This window comes from Mytilus californianus, unplaced genomic scaffold (genome assembly GCF_021869535.1).
Source record: "Mytilus californianus isolate M0D057914Y unplaced genomic scaffold, xbMytCali1.0.p SCAF_10, whole genome shotgun sequence".
NCBI classification, from domain to species: Eukaryota; Metazoa; Mollusca; class Bivalvia; order Mytilida; family Mytilidae; genus Mytilus; species Mytilus californianus.
Window position 1 is genome coordinate 25,663,210 of NW_026262582.1, and position 21,619 is coordinate 25,684,828.

At 31.2% G+C, this 21,619-nt stretch overlaps 1 protein-coding gene across 1 annotated transcript in view; it reads left to right on the top strand.

Annotated features, from left to right (window-relative positions):
- Positions 1 to 4,570: 4,570 nt before the first annotated feature.
- The window catches only part of LOC127717830 (extracellular tyrosine-protein kinase PKDCC-like), a 40,178-nt gene continuing 23,129 nt past the window's right edge, over positions 4,571 to 21,619 (top strand). Inside the window, exons 1-2 of the mRNA XM_052223692.1 lie at positions 4,571 to 4,684; positions 8,874 to 9,168. Coding sequence (XP_052079652.1) covers positions 8,942 to 9,168 — 227 coding nt within the window. The 5' untranslated portion in view covers positions 4,571 to 4,684; positions 8,874 to 8,941. The remainder of the gene's footprint in view (positions 4,685 to 8,873; positions 9,169 to 21,619) is intronic.

The following is a 21,619-nucleotide window of genomic DNA, read 5'->3' on the forward strand; positions in this document are numbered from 1 at the left end:
AATCCAAGTATTATCCTAATGCAGATTTTCAATTGTTTGCGGGTACGTTTGTTTCACAATAAGAAGATTTTCGTGTCCCTTCTGCATGGAATGCAATAGTTTACCGATGTTCAAATCTCCTAAATGTATTTAAAAGCAAAAGTAAAATTAAAAACGGAAGGCATGGAATGAACTCCAAAAGGAGTGAAACCGGTTGCGTCAACAGGTTAAGCATCTTATGTTATTCATGCACCACTAGCCATTCGAATCCACAATCAATCAAAATGTCAAACTAAGGAATAGGACACAATCGATGACATTTTTTCTGTAGACTTAAAAGATCTAAGACCGCTGACACATTTCACAAATGAGTTGAGACACAGACACAAAGTATCGGTCATTCAATTTGCGAATGTGATCGTAAAACGTATGTAGTGTCAATTTAAAGTCGTTTTTTCTCATAACTCTGTTTGAATCGATTTAATTTGTCAGGAGCGCATGTATGTTTTATGAAGTCCACGAAAAAGAGAGGTAAGATATCAAGTGTGTATTCAAAAATCATAAGTCCAATGAAAACAGACAATATCATGGTCAAAAATTAAAAAGAAAGACAATAAGACAAACAGCCATATTAATAACAAAACATACCTTAGAAAACAACAAACTTCACCAATAACTCAAAGGTGTTGCTGTGGACATGCACGAGCGTTACTTTTTAATGGAGATATGTAAACGCCATACAAAGGGCAGAAATGTGAAATTGACAATTTCAAAGCTAATATCATCATGTTTGCCATGATAAATTCTTGTTGAAGTCGTCAATAAGTGTCAATATAAAGGGAAGGATTAAGATCTGTATCAACCTAAGAATCAAGTTTACAGGAACATATGAGATGCAGCCTTTCACTGAACTATGGGTAATTGAGTGACAGGACATCGTCAATATATCTGAAAGTAAAGATCTTGGTATGATTTATGATTTATTTCTGTTTGTCTGTGAAGAGGGGCTAGATGAGACCTGCCTCACATTAGTACAAAACTAAGTGTGCCCGTAATGGACCTAGCCAGAATTAAAAAGGTCTTTCTGGTCCATGTAGTTCATTTTTATTTAATTGCTCATGGTTTTATTTTTTTATATTGTATCGTTCTTTCTGTAGAATGTTTTTCAGGTACAAATCAGCTAATTCCATCGATATTTTCAATGCTTTATACATGGGTAATATCCTTCATGCACCGAAAATCGAGGAACTCAAAAATAAAAAAAATTTCAGTGCAGTGATATTGGACATGTTTCAATTTAACAAGTGACTGAGCTTCACCATTTGTGCTGATATGAGGAACAGAGGAACATAGTAAAATGGTGTAAAAACTGTAGAGTTATTAAATGTATACAAAGAACTTGTGTGTGAGAAAAGGGATTTTTACCTCGAGAAGCCTCATTACAAAGGGCTTTTTGTAAATCCACATGTATTGTAACCTATGTGCAAACACAAATGTCAACTTTGATGTACTAAAATTGAAATTACAGAACCAATATTCTTATTCTAATACGTAATACAAGTAACTAATGATTAGAGCTTTGAAAAATGCACAAAATTAAAATAATTTAAAATTCCGCGAAATTCCATGAAAGCTCTTGGCGCATTAACGTTGTCAAAACATGGCTGCATACGAATGAAACGAGTACGCTCCGAATTCGGATAATATTTCATTCAAATAGAGTTTTGATACAGGTATTGTTCATGTTGTTTAATTTTCTTGTCTGTTGCATTATTCTCACATTTATGGATTTCAGCAAGTCAACATTGCGACTCACTCTATAGTTACGATGCGTCAACACTGGATTTGACGGTAAATAGGAGGCAACGAAACAAAAATGTTTGGGTCGAAAAAAGTAAAATAACAGAAATAGCGGACTCTAAGGAAAATTAAAAACGGAAAGTCCCTTCTCAAATGGCAAAATCAAAAGCTCAAACACATCAAACGAATGGAAAACAACTGTCATATTCCTGACTTGGTACAGGCATTTCCTTATGTAGAAAATGGTAATGGAATTATAAGGATAAACCAATTTTTTCTAGAGGTTATTTAAGAAATAATTGATGCAAGCCAAATATTTATTGAAAATTTGTAGCTTTATCTTACACAAAGGGTAAATTTATCTTCGCTTCATATTTTTTAATCACCGTATTTGTCCTATTAGAATCGAAATAATACATGCAAGCCATAGATTTGTTATCATTTTTACTAGGCCTGGGCCGTTATATTTAAGAAATAATTCTTTCATGCCATGCTCTAAGCTCATTTTAACATGGAAATGCATTATATTTGTCAATATCTTTACACCGAGCATAGAGCATGGCATGATAGAAAATATGTCGATTCCAATAAGAAAATTTAGAACTTTTGTGCTTCGAAGCGGACCTATAATACATGTACACGTTCGAAAGGCAGCCATTTTGATTTGATGAAAACCAAAATGTTATAGCAAATCAACACTTTCACGATAAAATAATTAACAGATACACGTTACTTACTTTTACAATTACTTTATTTAATTTCCTTGCGAGAAATATCAACAAAAATGTCCATTTTGAACTCCAGCATTGTTCAAAATACAACTGACGTTGCAATTTCAATTGTGACATCAATCACGTGCAGCCCATGTTCTATTAGAATTAGACCATGGCTTTGTTTTCAAGGCGAAAGAAGAACGTCATATTCGAATCGTCAATTGTATCCCTCTCTGACGCTATGGATAAAATTTGAATATAACGGCCCAGGCCATGTGAAAATTTACAACAATCTATGACTTGCATGATTTATTTCTTAAGTAATGTACACGATGTACGCTGCACTAGAGGAATAGATATCTTAATATTATTGAAAAGGTCTCAAAATGAAGGTATTGATGTAGTTCATGCAGTTTTCACCAAATTCAAGAAGTGTGATCCTAATGCAAATTTGCAATACCAAATTAATAAAAACAATTTAAATACTGTTGTCTGACAGAAAAAATGAACTTGTTTTGAGAAGTCAGAAAGATTGTAACATAAAATCACGGACATGATGGATGTCGCTTGAAACCTTAAAGAGAAGGTATGATTTGTCCAATTCGCCTTTTCAGAATCTAATGGACTATGGGTAATCTAATTTTTCGTACACCAAAATGAAAATAATGTTATGTTGTTGGTTGGATTTCCATTGTTTAGTACGTTTTAAACCAATCACAACGTTTTGGTGTACACTTTTGAAAATATTACCCTGAATGCATTAGATTCTGAAACGGCGAATTGGCCACTTGGAATTTTAAAATCAATATAAAGTATCATAAATCTACCAAATAACATCCTTCAGGTGTTCATAAAGATTTTCGTGTCAGACATCAGTCTTTATACTTTTTTTTTTATTAATTTGGTATTGCAAATTTGCATTAGGATCATACTTCTTGAATTTGGTGAAAACTGCATAAACTACAACAATAGCTTTATTTTCAGACCTTTTCAGCAATATTGAGATATGAGCAATAGCTTTACCTCAAAAAATATTTTACTACAGGATGTATTTTACAAAGAGTCGAACGTGTCACAAGGTGAGTAAACTATTCGTTTTAGTAAGGTAGTTACTCATACCTATTATGTCCAAAAAATATATGTACGAATTACCATTTGAAGTCAAATATGCTAATGTCGGCATGTTTATGCCATTACAGTAAAATCACAAGTGACCTTTTATTACTTAAGTGTCCAGATTATATTAACCTGTTCATGTACCAATATACATTGTTATAAACATTATTTTGAAAGGATAAAGTATTTATACCTATACTGCAATTTTGGGGCTAAATAATGGCTTTAATCATACTGCCTTTCTTTTCTTTTTATCAAAGTTGCCTCTATTATTAAGACTTGAGACTCGTGATTTGTAAATGTGCCCATAAGACGAGAACCCCATCATTTAGCATCTCTTTGAGATGAAAATATACCAATCGTTATCGTAAAATGATTGACGGGAAACTTGCTACTGTCGTAAATATTTATTTGGGAGAGAGGAGAGTATCACAAAACAAAATGAAGATGCATGGTCATTTACAATAACATTCAGTACTGATATATATCGATGAATCAAATTGTCCCTTTGCATCTATAATGTTACACCTTATGTAGACGAAATGCGCGTCTGTCGTATTAAATTATAATCCTGATACCTTTGATAACTATATATATTCTTAACATAGAAAATCAAATTAACTACGTGCGTGCAGTGTTTTTTCTGTTCAATGATAATACTATGCAAAGGATTCGTAATTGATCTAAAAGTACCCCATGTGTTAGCAATTGCAACATATCAAGGTTAAACACAAGTAAAACAAAATCAAAATTCTTATACAGTCCATACTTTATTATACAATCTCCAACTGTTACTGACTTTAGTTTTCCGATGAAAGGCACATATAATAAAATAAGGTTTGCATAATAAACGCTATTATTACATCTTAATAAAAATTAATGATATTGTAAGCTGTTGCCCTAAGACCACTTATAAGAGGTCACGACGTGGTATTTTCATATTCGTTTTTTTATGGATTGACACGCATTTTGCATGTCTGGTATCAAATTAGCCTGGTATCTTTGATGAGGTTTTCTGGTAAACGCCTTTATTGCAGATAATAATGCGGATATTATATCTATACATGTTAAATTGAGTAAGTATTTTAAAAAACAAATCTCAATCAGGTTGTTATGACTTCCATGTTTCTATATTTATTTTACATTTGTTCATAATGTTGCATGTATTGACATTTGGAACATGTTATTAAACGATAATTATTTTTAAACATTTAATATGAAATAAGCAAAAATATAGAAATTAAACAAAACAAAACATGCTATGTTTACTGATTGCTTAAAAGACAAATACAATAGCTATCCGGAATGGAATACAAAAATCTCCCATTTTCAAAATTTTTTTCAGAAAATTTAAAATAACAGTAAACTTCTTTACTCGCTAATACCATTAGGAAGACATTACAAATAGGGCGCTCTTTAAACGTTACCACCAATATGTTTTATAGTTTACTTGTACATTTGTCGCAGTACATATATATCTAATCAGATTGGTGTCACAATGGTTGAATGCTTGTCCTATCCCTGCGACTGTTACTGTTTTAATTTAATTTAATATATATATATATATGATTGTTTTTAGACAATTTGATATTTGTGCTCTCAATTTAACTTAAATTTCGGTTCTTGAACTTTGACCTCGAACGCATCTGATAAAGATTAGCCCCAACAAAAAAACGTGTGTAGTATACATGGAAATCATATAATATTTTTTTATAAAACTTTAAAAAGAAAACAAGAACCAAAAAAATATCAAAGAACAGGAACGCAACTGTTTTTGTTGGTTTAGTATAACATGAGTTATTTAACAATAAGATCCGTTGGTTTTCATTAATTAGATATGTTGGTGTTGGAAGTCCAACTGGATTTTAATAAGCATGGTATTTTAAATGGACAAAAAAAATAAATATGCCATTTGTTTATTTTCCTAATAAAAGTTACAATTAGAATATGTGCATTTGTCTACTAAAATACAAAGATGATTCAGCAGTTAACAATATAAAACACAAGTGAACTGTTGTTTATCTCTGATAGATATATGTTTGACTAAGATTGATGTTCGGATCAAAATCGATTTGGGTCATCATTGCACCCAAATCCTATATGAGCTGTTGTTTGTCTTTTATCTGTTTGTCTTTTTTTTCCTAGTGTTGTTTGTTTTTCTTGGACCTTTGATTTTTGATTACATTCTTGGTATCTTATATCACCCTTTTTGAAAAGCAGATTGGTTTTATGAATGAGAAAAAAAAACCAAAAAATATGTTTGTTATTGAAACTTCAGTGAGGAGTTACAGGTTTGATAAACACTAACAGGACATGGTGTAGGAAGACATGATTACAAATCAGCAGTATAAGGACGTTTAGATTGCTTTCATTCACTGCAAACATTCTTTATAGTTAGTACGGTATAATATAGTAAATGAATTGCTTCTTTGATCTTGTAGTTTAATATCTTTTTATATCGCTGTTTTAGAATACAATGATTTGATTACGCTGATTTTATTTCATGCTCTTTGATATACCCATTGCTTATTCTCTGAATGAGCTCGAGATAAAAGAACCTTTTAAAACCCCATATTATACGCCACGTATTCCTGTGTCTGTCGTAAATTGGAAACATTGTCAGTGGTTATCTTCTGTCTTATCTTTTAATGTTTATTGGTGTTCTTATTTTGAGAACTTAAACATTTTAACAAATCAGATACAATTATTGCTTGAAATTTGGCATGTACATGTGTATTTTTGAAGACTGTATACTGCTCTCTTCAACAGTCCTTTGGTTATGTTTGTGGTTGTATTGCAGTCTTATTGACGTAACCCCACAACTTACTTCATTCATGCATAACCTTTGTAAAAGATACCTTTTGTAGACAGATTTAAGATTGATAAAAAATGTTTTGTGTGTATAATTCTGTTTCGTTTTTGATATTCGAAATGTTTAATGACAATACCGCTATGTTTTTAGAGAGTCGAAATACTTTTGTGGTTGAAAATCTATAAAAAAATATTTCAACCAACAAAGAGAATTTTTTTGAAAAATTTGTTTTTTTATATACAAGATTATCCTTTATTAAAACTCCTATATTTTCAGTAGGGTACCTAGTGTCAAAAAAGCCTTTAGTTAACGAGCTTTAAGTTAATTAATCATTAAACTTTTCAATCAGGATTGTCGTTATAATTTCCCGTGATCACGAAAAAAGGACACAACATAGAGCAACCAACGACAACCACTGAATAACAGGCTCCTGCCTTTTCATCATGTGGACAGGTACATGCAGAATGTGGCTGGAGTTAAACATTTTTGTGAGCTTTCAACCCTCCACATACCTAGGAAAATTCTGAAACAACACAACATATGAACAAACATTAGATGGCTCGACCCATCAAACCGACATGAAGCACAAGAACAACTAACATAAAGACAAAAGACACACATTAACGATATAAAAGTACTGGCAGTTACTGAAATCTAGTTTAAAGACGTCATCAACAGTCTGAGAAAAGCATGACTTTGTGCAATGTCAAAATATAAGTACATAATATTGACAGGATGTAGGACCATAAGTTATCATAAATCAAAGCAATACCTACATTTGTATTTAGTTATATTCTAATTATAAAAAGAATCAATTTTGGTACCAATAAATATTATCTTCAAATATCTTACTGCGATGTTAATTGTATATCATTAAAGAATACATTATTTCAAAGGATCTATACGTTTAGATAGGTCGTTTTAAATATACGTGCTTTATTAAAAACATTACCTTTATAGATGTAGGTTGACAAAAGAGAGAAAAAAAAAAAACAATGTCTGACGTACATGTAGACCTTGAAAGGATACCTATACATGTACTAGTAGCCGGATATAGTTATCCTATAACTTATAATAAGTGACAAATTCACATGACGAAAAACACTATACAGTTGTTAAATCAGTCGCTGAACCAAGAAAATGAAATCAGGGACAATGATCATTTGACAGGTGGAAAATTCGTAACAGAGCTCATCTTTATGCAATGTATAAGGCATCCGAATCCTGTGAACCCGAAATATAAAGCTATTCAAATTTAACGCCTTCGCCACCGCTGGGGTGTATTCTCTATTTATCGCATTCCGCGATTTGCATCGCAGTCGAGACAAAAATAAAACCTGTCATGTGGTATCTGACCTAAATATGGTTCTTTGGGTTCCAAACAGAAGACAAACAATAGTACCTTCTACTAGCTTTGGCCATTTGTCAATGCTGTCTGCAAGTGTTTGTAAAATACATCGTTGATGTACAGAACCCCCTTTCTGTAGATGTTCTTTTTTTTAACTACATATCAATTTTATAGAACATTTCTGTTCAATAAGTTATATAAATGTGTAGAACTGAGTGATAGGCCTGTTTCTAATTGACATTTTGTTTCCATAATTTTGACGCCCCCTCCCCCATTCAAAGAAAATTGGAAATTTATACAGAAATTGACAAACACTTTCTATCAAAAGACCAGAAAAACAACATTTCTTGTTTATTGTCTGAACAGCACTGAACAAACCGCTGTGTATAAGTCTGAAAACGTACGGAGAGACTGAATATGACTTAATAATGTTTTGTTCCGATTAGAATGACCGTTTCTTATCAACACTGGTTTACTTGTGCATTACTCGTATATCATTGATATATATCTTAAGATTAGAAAAATGTATTATTGGAATTCGGAATCAAAGCTTAGAAGCTTTATAGTTTTAAACATGTTTGTCTAATATATTAAGTCTCCATATTTTTCCATGTGGAACTCCAATTAACTGTTAAATAGTTGGTTTAATACTGTCTCGCATTACAAGATTATTTTTTTTATATTTAATAGGTGTCAAATATGATGAAATTATTTATAAATTGAAAAATTGTTTGAGTAACATGTTCTATAGGAAACAAATTGTTGGAGAAAAAAAAGCATTTCAAAACAAATCAATGACTTGCTTTATTTTTCATTTCTTGAATAAATACAATGTCAATAAAACCATTAGAGTTCATAACGGTGTTAACTTTTACATCATAGTATGATATTTTCATCCTAGTATATACATCTATACTTCGGCAGAACTATACTTCAGAACATTCACATATTACACATTACTTCCTTTCTCTTTATCATCTTTTTTATCAATTCGAAAATTAGTTGCAAAATAATAATGATCACTTGATTTGAAAAATTAAAACTGTTAGAAAGACTAATGGCAACAAATAAGTCTAACCAGTAAAATTCATATTTTCTTTTCCAGCTTTTGCTCATTCCATTTCAAGAAGAAAAAGTGTATTTGGTTCAAAGCTGAGTTATTGTTATACGACTATGAGACGTAGCACGTGTGAAGTTTTAGCTGCTGGTTTTCGAATTACTTTTTTTATCACAGTAGTTTTATTATTATTACGCACATCTCTGATATCTAGAAATATTCCGAGAGTCAAACAATATTTTACTTTCGAAAATAACTATAAGGTAACTGAAGAGAAGTACATATTTAACTGCACGAATATGGATAAAATCAGAATAACTAAATATGAAGTTGGAGGTGGGAGGTCAAAAGTCGTTGACATAGGACATTTTAATGGACAGATATTAGCTGTTAAGCGGTTATCAATCTTAAAACAGGAAGGCATGGGATGGGAATCAAGGCAGATGTTGTTTATGCAGGAAATAATTATGCGGGATCAACTTGAACATTCTTCTATCATTAAAATGTATGGCTTTTGCCTACGACATTTACATATAGACTATCAAAGAAAGAACGTACTTAGATATCCTGATATGTATGCTGTTTATGAGTACGGGAATGCATTTGATGTTCGTACTAAATATTTCACAATACAAGAACGACTAAAACATGCTTTCGAACTTGCTGATTTAGTATCATATCTTCACAGTTCGCCTTTGGGATCAATGCTTATTGTAGACTTTAAAAGTGATCATTTTCTTATGGTTAACAACAGAATTAAGCTTATTGATCTTGATTATATCACTAATGTAGAATACGGCTGTTATCTAAATCAAACATCTACTCTGTGTCCATTCAATTGTCCCTGTGAACCCTTAAACAAGGTTGAACTGTCAACAACTTTTTGTGAACCGGGAAGTGATTGCAATGAAGGCGTATGTAGAGGTTTCAATGTTAGATATAATATTTATAATATGTATAACACATTTCTGAAATATTTATTAGAACCTTCTGTGTTTCCTATCGAAAGTCGTAGGTCACTGACTGATCTGTTATCTAGATTGCGCAATAATAGTGTTCAAATCGAGGAGTTAGTTAACGGGCTTATTTCAATTTTGCGCATACACACAAAAAGCTAATATATATTATACTGCAGCTGTCTAATTCATGTAATTTGTGTTTTGCGATTTCATTGAACTTATAAACATTTGTGATATACAGTCACTGACTGTGTAACAAAGCCTTGTTTGTGACTTTGATAATGTATTTCATAGGAGTTTTATTTATGACGTCTTGAAATAATGCAGGTTCGCGGAATATTTACGTCGTATGCATCAAATCCAAATTGTTCGTTCCTACCCAAAATACCCCGAATTTCATTTGGAACAGTTGTAAGAGTTGCAACCGTAAATTGTCTGAAGACAAACATTTATTCGTTTCAATAAAGTAGCGCATACTACCTGATTCCATGCCTTGTACAGAAAAATGTTATATTTTGAGACAATGTATACAGTCACTGAATTGTGAAATCTTCCCATTTCAACGTTTATGGTGTAATGGTGTTTGGTTTAAAAAATGTTTTCTCAATCAAACATGTTTAAAGACTGTGGATATTGTATATGTCATTTCACAATACACAAAGTAATCTATTGTGACATTGAAAATTGTGACAGACATATATGATTGGAAGAACATTTTTTCAGTTGAAATAGCTACTCAACCTTGTGAAATCGGATAATGTGTCAGGGTAATTGTCATCGTATGAGTTATCTTGTTGAGGGTATAACTGTACATGTGGTTTATTTTTACTAGGAGGATTTTATTAAACTATATTCATATGCTCTCGACCTGAAGACTGGATTTTAGAGATTCAAACAACGGTCATCTACTAAATAATCATGAGATTGTTTTGTAAACGATAAAATAACATTCATGCAATCTCGTCAGTTATCTGATATAAAAATGGTTAATTGTTTAGTGAAAAATGTCTTCAGCAAACTGATATAAAGAACACATCAACTATGATAGTTATAGTAACAATACTCATCTTTTCTTTCTGTATTTCAAGTACATCTCATAGTGATTGTTATTCAATGTCTTAATGCACTATTCGCCGCTCTTTGTTGTCAAGAGAATAAAAGTTTTTATTTACATTAATGTTGCGTTGCGTTTTACGTAGCTATTTGTGCTTTTAATATAATAATGTAAATTAGACAAATGTGGTGTTTACGTCAATGTAAAACCTTATCGGTGGTTTGTTTGGTCTTACTTATATCCATAGAAGCGCTTGTGGTGATCCAATGTAAAAATGCGTCCCATGACTTATTGAAGGTTATGTATTGAAGTACGGATTTAGTTGTTGGAGTATGTCTTAAGTTGTGAAGTATAATATGAAAATAAAAACGTTTACTTCATGACTTTAGAGACGTAATTGTTTATCAAATTCTTTACCTACAGGGCACAACTTGTAAATCATGGATTCATCTTTACATATGTCGAAATGGTGTAAATATCACCGAAGTTCTACATCCGGTAATTGTACATAAGACAATCATTTGCTATCACCAAGGTCATATCTAGATGATTAACGTTATATTTGATAAATGTATTTGAGTACCAACAATATTTTGTACTTTTTCTCCAGATACAAATAATGTGTTTTTCACATATAAATATCCTTTTCCCGTGACATAAATGTACCCTAATAGATCCCTTCACGTTCATATGATCAGTTGGCAACCATTACCTAATTACTTAGAAATACCCATGTAGCAGACTAAAATTTTATACTGCAGTTTGAACTCTTCATATTGTCTTTATCTATCAAATATAGAATAACGTCTTTATCTATCAATTATAGTATAAATAATAATATTTCGTGCAATGTCGATTTCATGTCGAGTAAATTTTTTCTCACAATTAGGAGTTAGTTTAGGGATAGAAATGCGTTTAATATTTTGTTTTGAATGAAGCCATTTTTAGCTGCAGTCTAAGGACAACATTAGGTCACTGTCAGCCTCGCCCTGCCCTAGTTTCTCATACATTAGTCCTTTCTTTGGTCAAGTTTGCATTTATTACATTCATAAATAAAGATATCTGAGAAATACATCAATGAGACAGTAACTTAGTGAAGAGTAAAGAAATACAAAAGAGAAATAAAACATAATTCAAAAGAAGTACGGCAATATAATTGCCCAAAGAATAAATAACAAACTGACAAATAGCAGTTCTCATTGCAATACACATTCCAATACACTATATATAAACATGGCAAAGCGTAAAACAACATATTACAAATATTTAACAAGTTGAGAAAAAAATGTAGAAGTACACTGCAAACATTTAAACAAATTTATTATATGCTTTTGAAATCAACAATTCAATCATTCCATGTACATTTGTATTTATGTTTTGATTATCAGATACAGATTATATGATTTGTAATGACAATACAGTGGTGTTAGTATGCTATAACTATGTATCTCGTAAATGTGCGTTTAGTCCACATGGTTTTTGAAGAGTTGCATATTTTCTCGAATCCATTTATTGCTCACTGTAGGAAAAAAAAAATGAATTAATAACTAAGACAGTACAACGTTTATTCATATATCAAACCCAACCAATATGCCTAAGCAATATAATAGTTAAATATTTATAAGAAATAAAGGTTTCCAGGTTTACCGTTTAGAATTTTACTGTTATTATAAGGTTCTTTTTGGTCATATTGATCTTCACCTGTTTCAGGTCTTATACACCCGCGGCCTTCAAATATTCGTCTTTGAGCGTTCGTGATGGAGGTCAATCCGGAAAAGCGTCGAGGACTCATGCAATTTATTTGTTGTTTTCCAATCGTTTGAAGTGTTTGAGCCTTTGATTTTGCCGTTTGATAAGAGACTTTCCGTTTTGAAAAATCAATGGAGTTCGGTATTTTTGTTATTTTACTTTTTATAGTGTTATTTTCATTTTTGTAATTTTTGTAATGTTATTTGATAGTTTAAAGCAATAAACAAATTCATTTACATTAAACCAGGTTGCCTGTAATCTAATGAAAACATGTGGACTATAAATCATAGTAATATGTGTTTTTAATATAATATCTATGTTTAACGAACGATATAATAGGCGTTCCAAACACAGGACATCCTGGATGCCACATTCTAGTGTCTACCTCACCACTGAGATGTGTATTATACAAAAACGCAGCAGATCCCTGAAAAAAATAATTATTGTTTCACAATGTATTATAGGATTGAGGCTGATTGAAATCCCTATATGTGCGAGGTAGTAACTGGTTTATAGCTGTTTAATACATGTGCAATATGCCACCGGTTACTAGCAGTCAGTTAGATAATCATATTTTGTAGTCAAATTAATGAAAAATGTAGCATTTGATAGGTATTAAAAATTGATAATCATATATAAAACAGAAACTACAATGTTTGAACAGAAAGATATGTGAGAAATCATTTTTGACCTCTCCAACGTATTTTTAATTCTCATTTTGGTTGCTGAAAATCAACATTTTGTTTTTAATTTTAAGTATTCTTTAATGCCACTTTACTGGTACTAATCATCGAAATATTGTTGATTAACTAAAAACTGTTTTACCAGCCAAGCTGAATAACGTTTCCTTTTAGAACACTTTTGTAGTATATGAAATAGGAATAAGAATATTATGACACAAATTTAGAAGAAAAAAAAGTCGTTGTGCATTGAAGATAAATTGTAACGATTTCATAATTTCAAATTGCAATGAATGCATTTTTATATATTACCTCCATATGATTTAAACACAGATCCTTTCTTCACGCCTCGCTTAAAAAGATCTGACAACCGCTCGGTCTAACTTAATGTTCTTCTCATTATTACACCAGCCAATGGGATTCCTGCCTACACTTTCTGTTCTTCGATTTAGTACATCAGCCAATGGAATTCCTCCCTATAGATTTTGGAAGTTATGTATCATTATGACAAAACCATAGGATCCCGAAAAGTTTTAAAACAGAAATAGAACGGAACGTTGTCAAATCCTTGTCACCAAGGCATGGACAACGGATCTGTATGTTTATCAGATTGACATTACCTTTTTAACGGATACCCAGGCATTTACTTTTGGAAACACAGTTGCCCCGCCATACATTACACCAGTAATCTGAGGAGAAGAAAATATAAAATCAGTATAAAATGTGTTTGGTAGTGTGAAACGCAGCTATTCTAATAGCTGATATGTTGTCAAGGTGATGATAATTGATCATGTTGAATGTTGGTTTCAAACGTTTTCTATATGTATAACGACCCTAGATAAACAGTTCTGATAAATTCATTACAATTGAAACAACACAATATTTGACAATTATATAGATATGATTCAAACGTGTTTTTTTTTTTAAAAGAAGCAGAATATATCAAAGCTACAATCAAAACTCATTAACTGTAAAAATATTGGCATACCATAGTAAAAATACGAAAAATGACGGAAAAATCAATAGTCTACAAAACACCACATAGCAATTTAAATACGGATCAACACGAAACCTGCCAAATACTGACTGTGATCTCAGAAGCCCTGTTACTAATGATAAGTACAAATTAGCTGTACTATTTTGGTCGGCTTGGACGCTCACAAACATTTTATGAAATTATATATAAAAAATTTAGGAGATAGGGAAATCGATTTATATAAGAGCAGTGCTCTTGTTTCCTTGTCTTAGTTTTGAATATCTTATTTGCCTTGTATTTTTTTTCATCCTTGTTGTTTCATATAACGAATTCTTCAATACGATATGTTTTTACTTAAAATATTTAGTCGCGAACGTAAATCACTCAATTTATATGAGTGCATATAATATATATTCGATATTATATATATTCGATACCAGATAAACATGATAAAGAAGATTTTGCTTCCTTTTCATTTCATTTCATTTCATTTCATTTTACATTAAGCGTTGTTCTTAAAAACGTCAATACAAACATATTACGTCATATACAGTAACCTATGAATAACAATTAAGATTGAAAACAAAAACTATAATAAATCTTGCATTTCTAAAATATATGATTCTAGACTTTTCAGTTTGTCACGAATGCTCGTACCAATAGCAAAAGGATGGACAAACAAATGTTGTGAATCTGTCTAACGTAACGGAACGGGATAATGTAAAACATTATAAGACATCAAAATCACAAGACAATAAATAAATATAGAGCAACTCGGTATCTGCTAGTAAGGCGTATAAGAAAACTAGAACAAGTGTTTAAGAACAGAAAACACTTGTTCCAAATCACGAAGACAATTGAACTTTCAACAATTATATACCAAACGATCTACCTTTGTGGTACATCCTGCAATTCTTGGTACACCTGCTTTATTTCCAGTTTTCAAAAGTCATTACTGATTGAATTTAGGTAAGGATTTGAATCAGTAAAAGAACCAGTTAGTGAAACAGGTCTCTGTTATTAATGACTGATACACACAGTTATACAATTGGACATAAAACATTTTCATGAGAACACTAAGGGTTCCTGTCTATTATACGCAGATGGTATAGTGTTGCTCCTACATAGAAGATTCACTATACGATACCTTAAATTGCTATGGTCAATTTTATATTCTTGCCTTTCATTTTTGCTTATGTACTTTGTCTATAGAGTGTCTATATGCAATTTTGTTTTCTTTGTTGAAATATTTATTTTTTTTTAAAGTGATTAAGATTATATTACAATGTTGACTGCTGTACCCCAATTTGTGACATTTTTTCCTATTATGTCGGTTTGTTTTGCTCAAACATTGTTGTAAAAAAAAATGGAATTCTATGCGACTATCATGCAAGTGAGAGATTTAGCGAGCTATAAAACCAGGTTTAATCCACCATTTTCTACATAAGGAAATGCCTGTACCAAGTCAGGAATAAAACGATTGTTTTCCATTCGTTTGATGTGTTTGAGCTTTTGATTTTGCATTTTTATAAAGGTCTTTCCGTTTTGAATTTCCCTTAGAGTTTGGTATTTTTTGTTATTTTCTTTTTTGTTACGTTTTTTGCACAACGTTTTGTGTGTACAAAACTCTTCTCGTGTCCATTGATAGGTTAGTAGCTCTAGTTGTAAAATTATATCATGCCAAATGTGAATGTAAGTTTATATTGATAAGCATTGGTGTTGACGCATGAATGTGTAAATATTTATACAAAATGATAGTAATTTGCATGTCAATTCAATTCTCCTCATCTTGATTTGTTGCAGTATATTCTATTATATATGAAAAGATTTAAGGAACATTTTATATGAAGAATAAAGGTCTTTCCGTTTTGAATTTCCCTTGCAATTCGGTATTTTTGTTATTGTCCCTTTTGTTACGTTTTTTGCACAACGTTTTGTGTGTACAAAACTCTTCTCGTGTCCATTGATAGGTTAGTAGCTCTAGTTGTAAAATTATATCATGCCAAATGTGAATGTAAGTTGATATTGATAAGCATTGGTGTTGACGCATGAAAGTGTAAATATTTATACAAAATGATAGTAATTTGCATGTCAATCAACTCTCCTCATCTTTATTTGTTGCAGTCTATTCTATTATATATGAAAAGATTTAAGGAACATTTTATATGAAGAACAGGTACAACGATAATTCTGTAATGGAGACCTAAAAGACATATTTTAAATTTTGCGATCATGATAATTAAAATAATTATAGTTTCGAAATTGACAGTCTTGATCAATATACGTCATTGCTTTTATTAACGTTATAATCTACCCCATGTATAGATAGCCTATCCGTATTAGACCCATGAAAAAAATGAAGTTTTCTTTTCTTTTTTTGGCAGACCTTTTTCTATTTTTTGTTTGTTTTCATAGCTTTTCAACTTTGTTCTTTATTTGACCTTCCAAATGTTTTAATTCAAGTGCCACTGATGGCGTTCAAAAATATGAGCCAGGCATATTAGACGAGTTGTAATGTTTCCATACTCTTATAAAACATAACCGTTCCTATTTTGTCGCTAGATTCATTTGTATCAGGTTCTGATGATTTGCTGGCAGCTTCATACTGCATGAAAAATGAAGTATTTCATGAACAATGCCGAAAAACTCATCAATAAGGTATGAATACTACATGTATGTCATATATTAAGTCTTACATCATGCAAACATAAGAAAACATTCTGAAGAGAATAAAAAAAAAGTTGAAATAAATCGATAAACATGTAGTAGCTCTGACTTCATTTCTGTTGAACATTGTGTTTTTACTTTACAAATTCGTGAGCATATAGCATTTCAAAGGGACAAAAGATGACAAGGGGAGAATGAAAAGACAGAAATCAAAGAAAAAAGGCAGCGCCATGACCAACAAGCTAGTTAAGAAACTTGACGAATAGAAAAAACGATTGCCTAAAAACATTACACAGAAAACTAAACAATGAGCAACAGGGATACTGCAAAATCGCAGATATTACCTAATAGACAGTAAAAAGATAGATGTTTAAAGAATTGATGTACAGTTATTTTTTTTAAGATTAAACATTGTAATAGATAATGTTAAAATAACGAGCTATTTACTACAGAAGGGTGCAGTCCTAACCTGTACAAAAGTTAACTTTAGAAAATTTTAGCAGACCTGCAAGTTACCTTTATCCTTATCATACCATACCTAGGTCTGCTTTTGTAGGACTGCTGAAGACCAGACCTGTAGACAGGTCTGATGGCAGCTTGACCATCCAAGACTTGTGAACAGGTCTGCTGTTAACCTGTCCTTTGGACATGTATGCTATTTGACAAACCAGTCCTGTCAGTTATGGGGACAGGTCTTCTTTTCAATCGTACCTATGGATATATATGTTTTTACAAAACTTGTTCATACATGCATGTGATGATACTCAGATGATATTAATCAATCAAAGCGGTCATGTTTACTAGTGAACTTTGGAACATGTTAATTTTAACTTAGAGTAGACTAGACCAAAGTTAACTTTTATCAGAACAGGTCTGGGTCGAACAGAGCAGTCTAGATTAATGACTGCGTTTAAAAGCAGACCTGTTAACTAGTTTGTAGAACTGCTTGATGCGATGTTAACTTCGTTCAGAGTTAACTTCAATATTGGACCTGTCATAAAGTCAACTTTTCGGGCAGTCATAAAAACAGTCATAGGACCAAGTCTGCTTTTTTACAAGTTTTGAGTTCACATGAATTCTGTCCTAGGACCGGTCAAAGCAGTCATAGTTCTTGTTCCAAGTTAGATCCCACCAGTCATAAAGTCTGGTAATCAAGATAACAAGCTGTACAGGTTAGGAATTTACCCATCTGTAATAACCCCAGCCTAACAAATTGTTTAACAATTCAAAAACCGAAACCCAAAAACCAAAAACTTGTAACACTCGATATTTCATACTTGTAGATGAAAACAAATTCATTTAAAATCACTTGCAGGGACAGCTGCATATAAATGAAGTCGTCAATAAGGTATTAAATATGTCAACCAATAAGTGAACTTTCGTCAGATTCTGATTATTGTATGAAAGAACATAAAGAAACGGAATCAAATATAGTGATCTTGAACAACATAAAGAACTTTAAAATTAAATTATATTATAAATACAGCGCATTCCTCACCATTGCATCCATATATGGTCTGTACATTCTACCTACTCCATAATTGAGTACCTTTTAACATACAATTACATCTATTAATCAATAGCTATGTTTTAAAGATAATGATGTTACTCTTAATGAAAACAATAGGTGATGACTTTTCAAAGAAGATTTAAAAGATGTTTTTTTCAACATTATTCAAGTATTACTCTATTCTAAAACGAATCGACAGATGATTTGGATTTGACGGTAAGTTTTAGCCAATGAAAAAAATTGTTACATAAAGATTGCATTATAATTACTAGTAATTTCCACTTCTTAAATGTTTTTTTCGTTGGTTATAAAAATTTTATAGGAGTAGGCGATTTTTAACTGGTTTGTATCGAACTTATTTATGAAGATTTTGATAGGGTTTACAAAATAGGGAGTTATAGACAAACAAACAAAAAACAAATTAAAGAATAAAAAGAATAAAGAATTGAGAAAATGTGATAAAAACTGAAGAATAGAGAAAATGTGCCAAAAAAAAAAAAAAATAAAGTAAAGAGAATAATTGGGGACTAAAATATACAAGATAAAAATAATGGGCAACAAAAAAAAAAAGGATAGGCAAAACTGGTCTAAAAAATAAAGCATACAAATATGCAGGGACCCCATTCAGACACTAAGTATATATATGAAAAGATCGCATTGGCTAATCATATTTATTAATTAAAAACTTTTGAATTACTGAAATGTTAGAATATTTGAAATCGAAAAAATGTTTGAAATACTTTTAAGATACTGGTCAGTCATTAACAAATATTGCTGACAAATATTTTGAACAATTATAACTAAAAGCATAATGTTCATACATTCTTAAAAAATAAAAAGATGTGTCGAAAATTTTTTTCTAAAATCTTCGAATTCGGCCATTAATTTAGGTTGTTTGCTACTCTTGTTTTTGACTTTTTGTCCGATATTTGGAATCCTCTAGTTTTATCCATGGAATGCCAATACAAATTTTGTCCACTAACCCCTACATTTCTATTCATAATTTTTAACATATAGTTTAAAAATCCATTTTTAAAAAATCTTAAAAAATCCTTTTTATTTTTTCATTGGTTTTGAAAGTAAAAAACTGCCGATGTTAAATATATAAACATTCTAGAGACAACCATTTCCAACCAAATTTCAATGGATTACATCTCCAAAACAAGGACACGGACCTAGCATTTTTTTCTAATTTTTAAGTTCCCTTATTTATATTCTATCAATTCATAACATTCTTTTAAAAAGCTTGTTATTTTGAAATAGAGGAGAAAACATTCTTAAATACGTTAAACTCGAACACAAAAGCCTTGTACTTTGTGAATTTACCTCAATTTAAATATAAATCTAAATTATTTAATTTTAAAACCTATTTGCAATAAGACATGTAAATTTGTAGATTGTGCAAGCTGCATTGAATATTTGTGCATTAAAACAAATGAATTATTTAGTGCTTTTTTTTAGCTTTCAGTTAGTTTAAACATAATTTGGTATAGTAAAGATGGTTTTCAATTGAGTCAATTTGAGTTGGAATCAATTTCCATGGTCGTCATGTTAAAAAGCAAACTAGTTAGTTTTCAAGTTTAATAAACCAAATCAAAACATATGTAACCAGCAAATCTGTTAAACAGTCACAACGAGATCGAGGTGATGACTTGTACAATGATTATAAACAGATCACAACTGTTTTAAAAAGATCTATTTCTAATGTATAGCAGTCAGAATAACAAGTTGAACACGTCAAGTTGTATCTTTGTGGCAAAGGAAACTAACCCTTATAAATTATGCCAATCGACAACTATCTATAATTTAGTATTTTTACTTGTATGTATATGCATGTAGTCGATTTTATTTAATTCATTAATTTTTCTAAAATAATTTCCAATGTTCTTATACGGTTGCCTATAATTGCTTTCATCCACTTCATTTTAACTATAGTGTATAGTTGATCTTTGTAATTTTACCACATCTCCTTATTTTCTTATTATAGATTACAACTATTATAGATGTCCCGTTCCACATCGGCTCCCGAGGCGTGTTATATTGATAGATCTTGCCAAAGATAGCATTATCGTCACCCTCCATTGTCATCCGGAACGCTTTGACATCGTTCTAAGAGAAAATGAATGGTTAGTGCCAACAGCATTGATATGTTTTGAACACAATTTTTATATACATACCTGATATTGTTCTATGTTGCTGAATTTTTCCTTATATTCACTTTCAAGTCCTGTTATCATTTTCACACGTAATGTTATTTTTGTGAGTATGGGATATTGAAGGTCAGATAACCATGCATTAAATTGAAACAAACACATTCGATACATATGCACTTAATTGAACAGAATAACACTTGATAGAAAAAATATACATTAGATGTTATGCTTTTTTTCACGTTTACAAGTATTTCTTACACTGTAACAGTCACGACGTCGCTGTCTGGCGCAAATACAAAAGTTCAATCCTGGTATCTATGATGAGTTTATTTGATGAATGTACTGAAAAGTCAGCGTTAGATAGTAGATACGAGGTTATCACTGTTTCGGAGCGGGACGAGAGTCCACCTAAATTCGTGTTTCTTTCACTTATATAAGTGTGCGGTGATGTTTAATATTTTGTCGATTCTTATATAGTAATCGCATTACATGTATAAATATTTTTTCGAGGTGCAATTTATGTGCATGTTACTCCTGGTCTAATCAACATGATCTCATTGAACTATGATATCAAATGAACTAGTTGTAAATTCATATGATGCATGAAATATTTCTGATGACTCTTCTAATCATGTGTTGTGCAGCTAGCTTGTAGTGGGTGAATGTTGCTCAATCTTCATTCTCTTGGTATTAGTTTACGGAATAATCAATGGTTTTGATTGATTGATTGTTGGTTGCTTAACGTCCAGTGGCAAATCAATGGTTTTGACTATCATTCGGAGTAATTTGTCTGATTTTGTCCTTTGTGTTTTTATTACTAAATTCCAACAAGATAATCCTGAAATCCTAATACATATCAATCGTTTTGATAATCAGATCTAATTGGATTTATAAAAGGTAGAAGTTACTAGTAAAAAAACGCTCTATGGAGTACGTAATGCTTTTGGATAAAATTGATACAATGCATTGTGCATTTTTTTAAAATCAAAAATGTCCAATATTTGCCTAGTAGGTAATATTTGTTGGTAGACACCATTTTTTTGTCT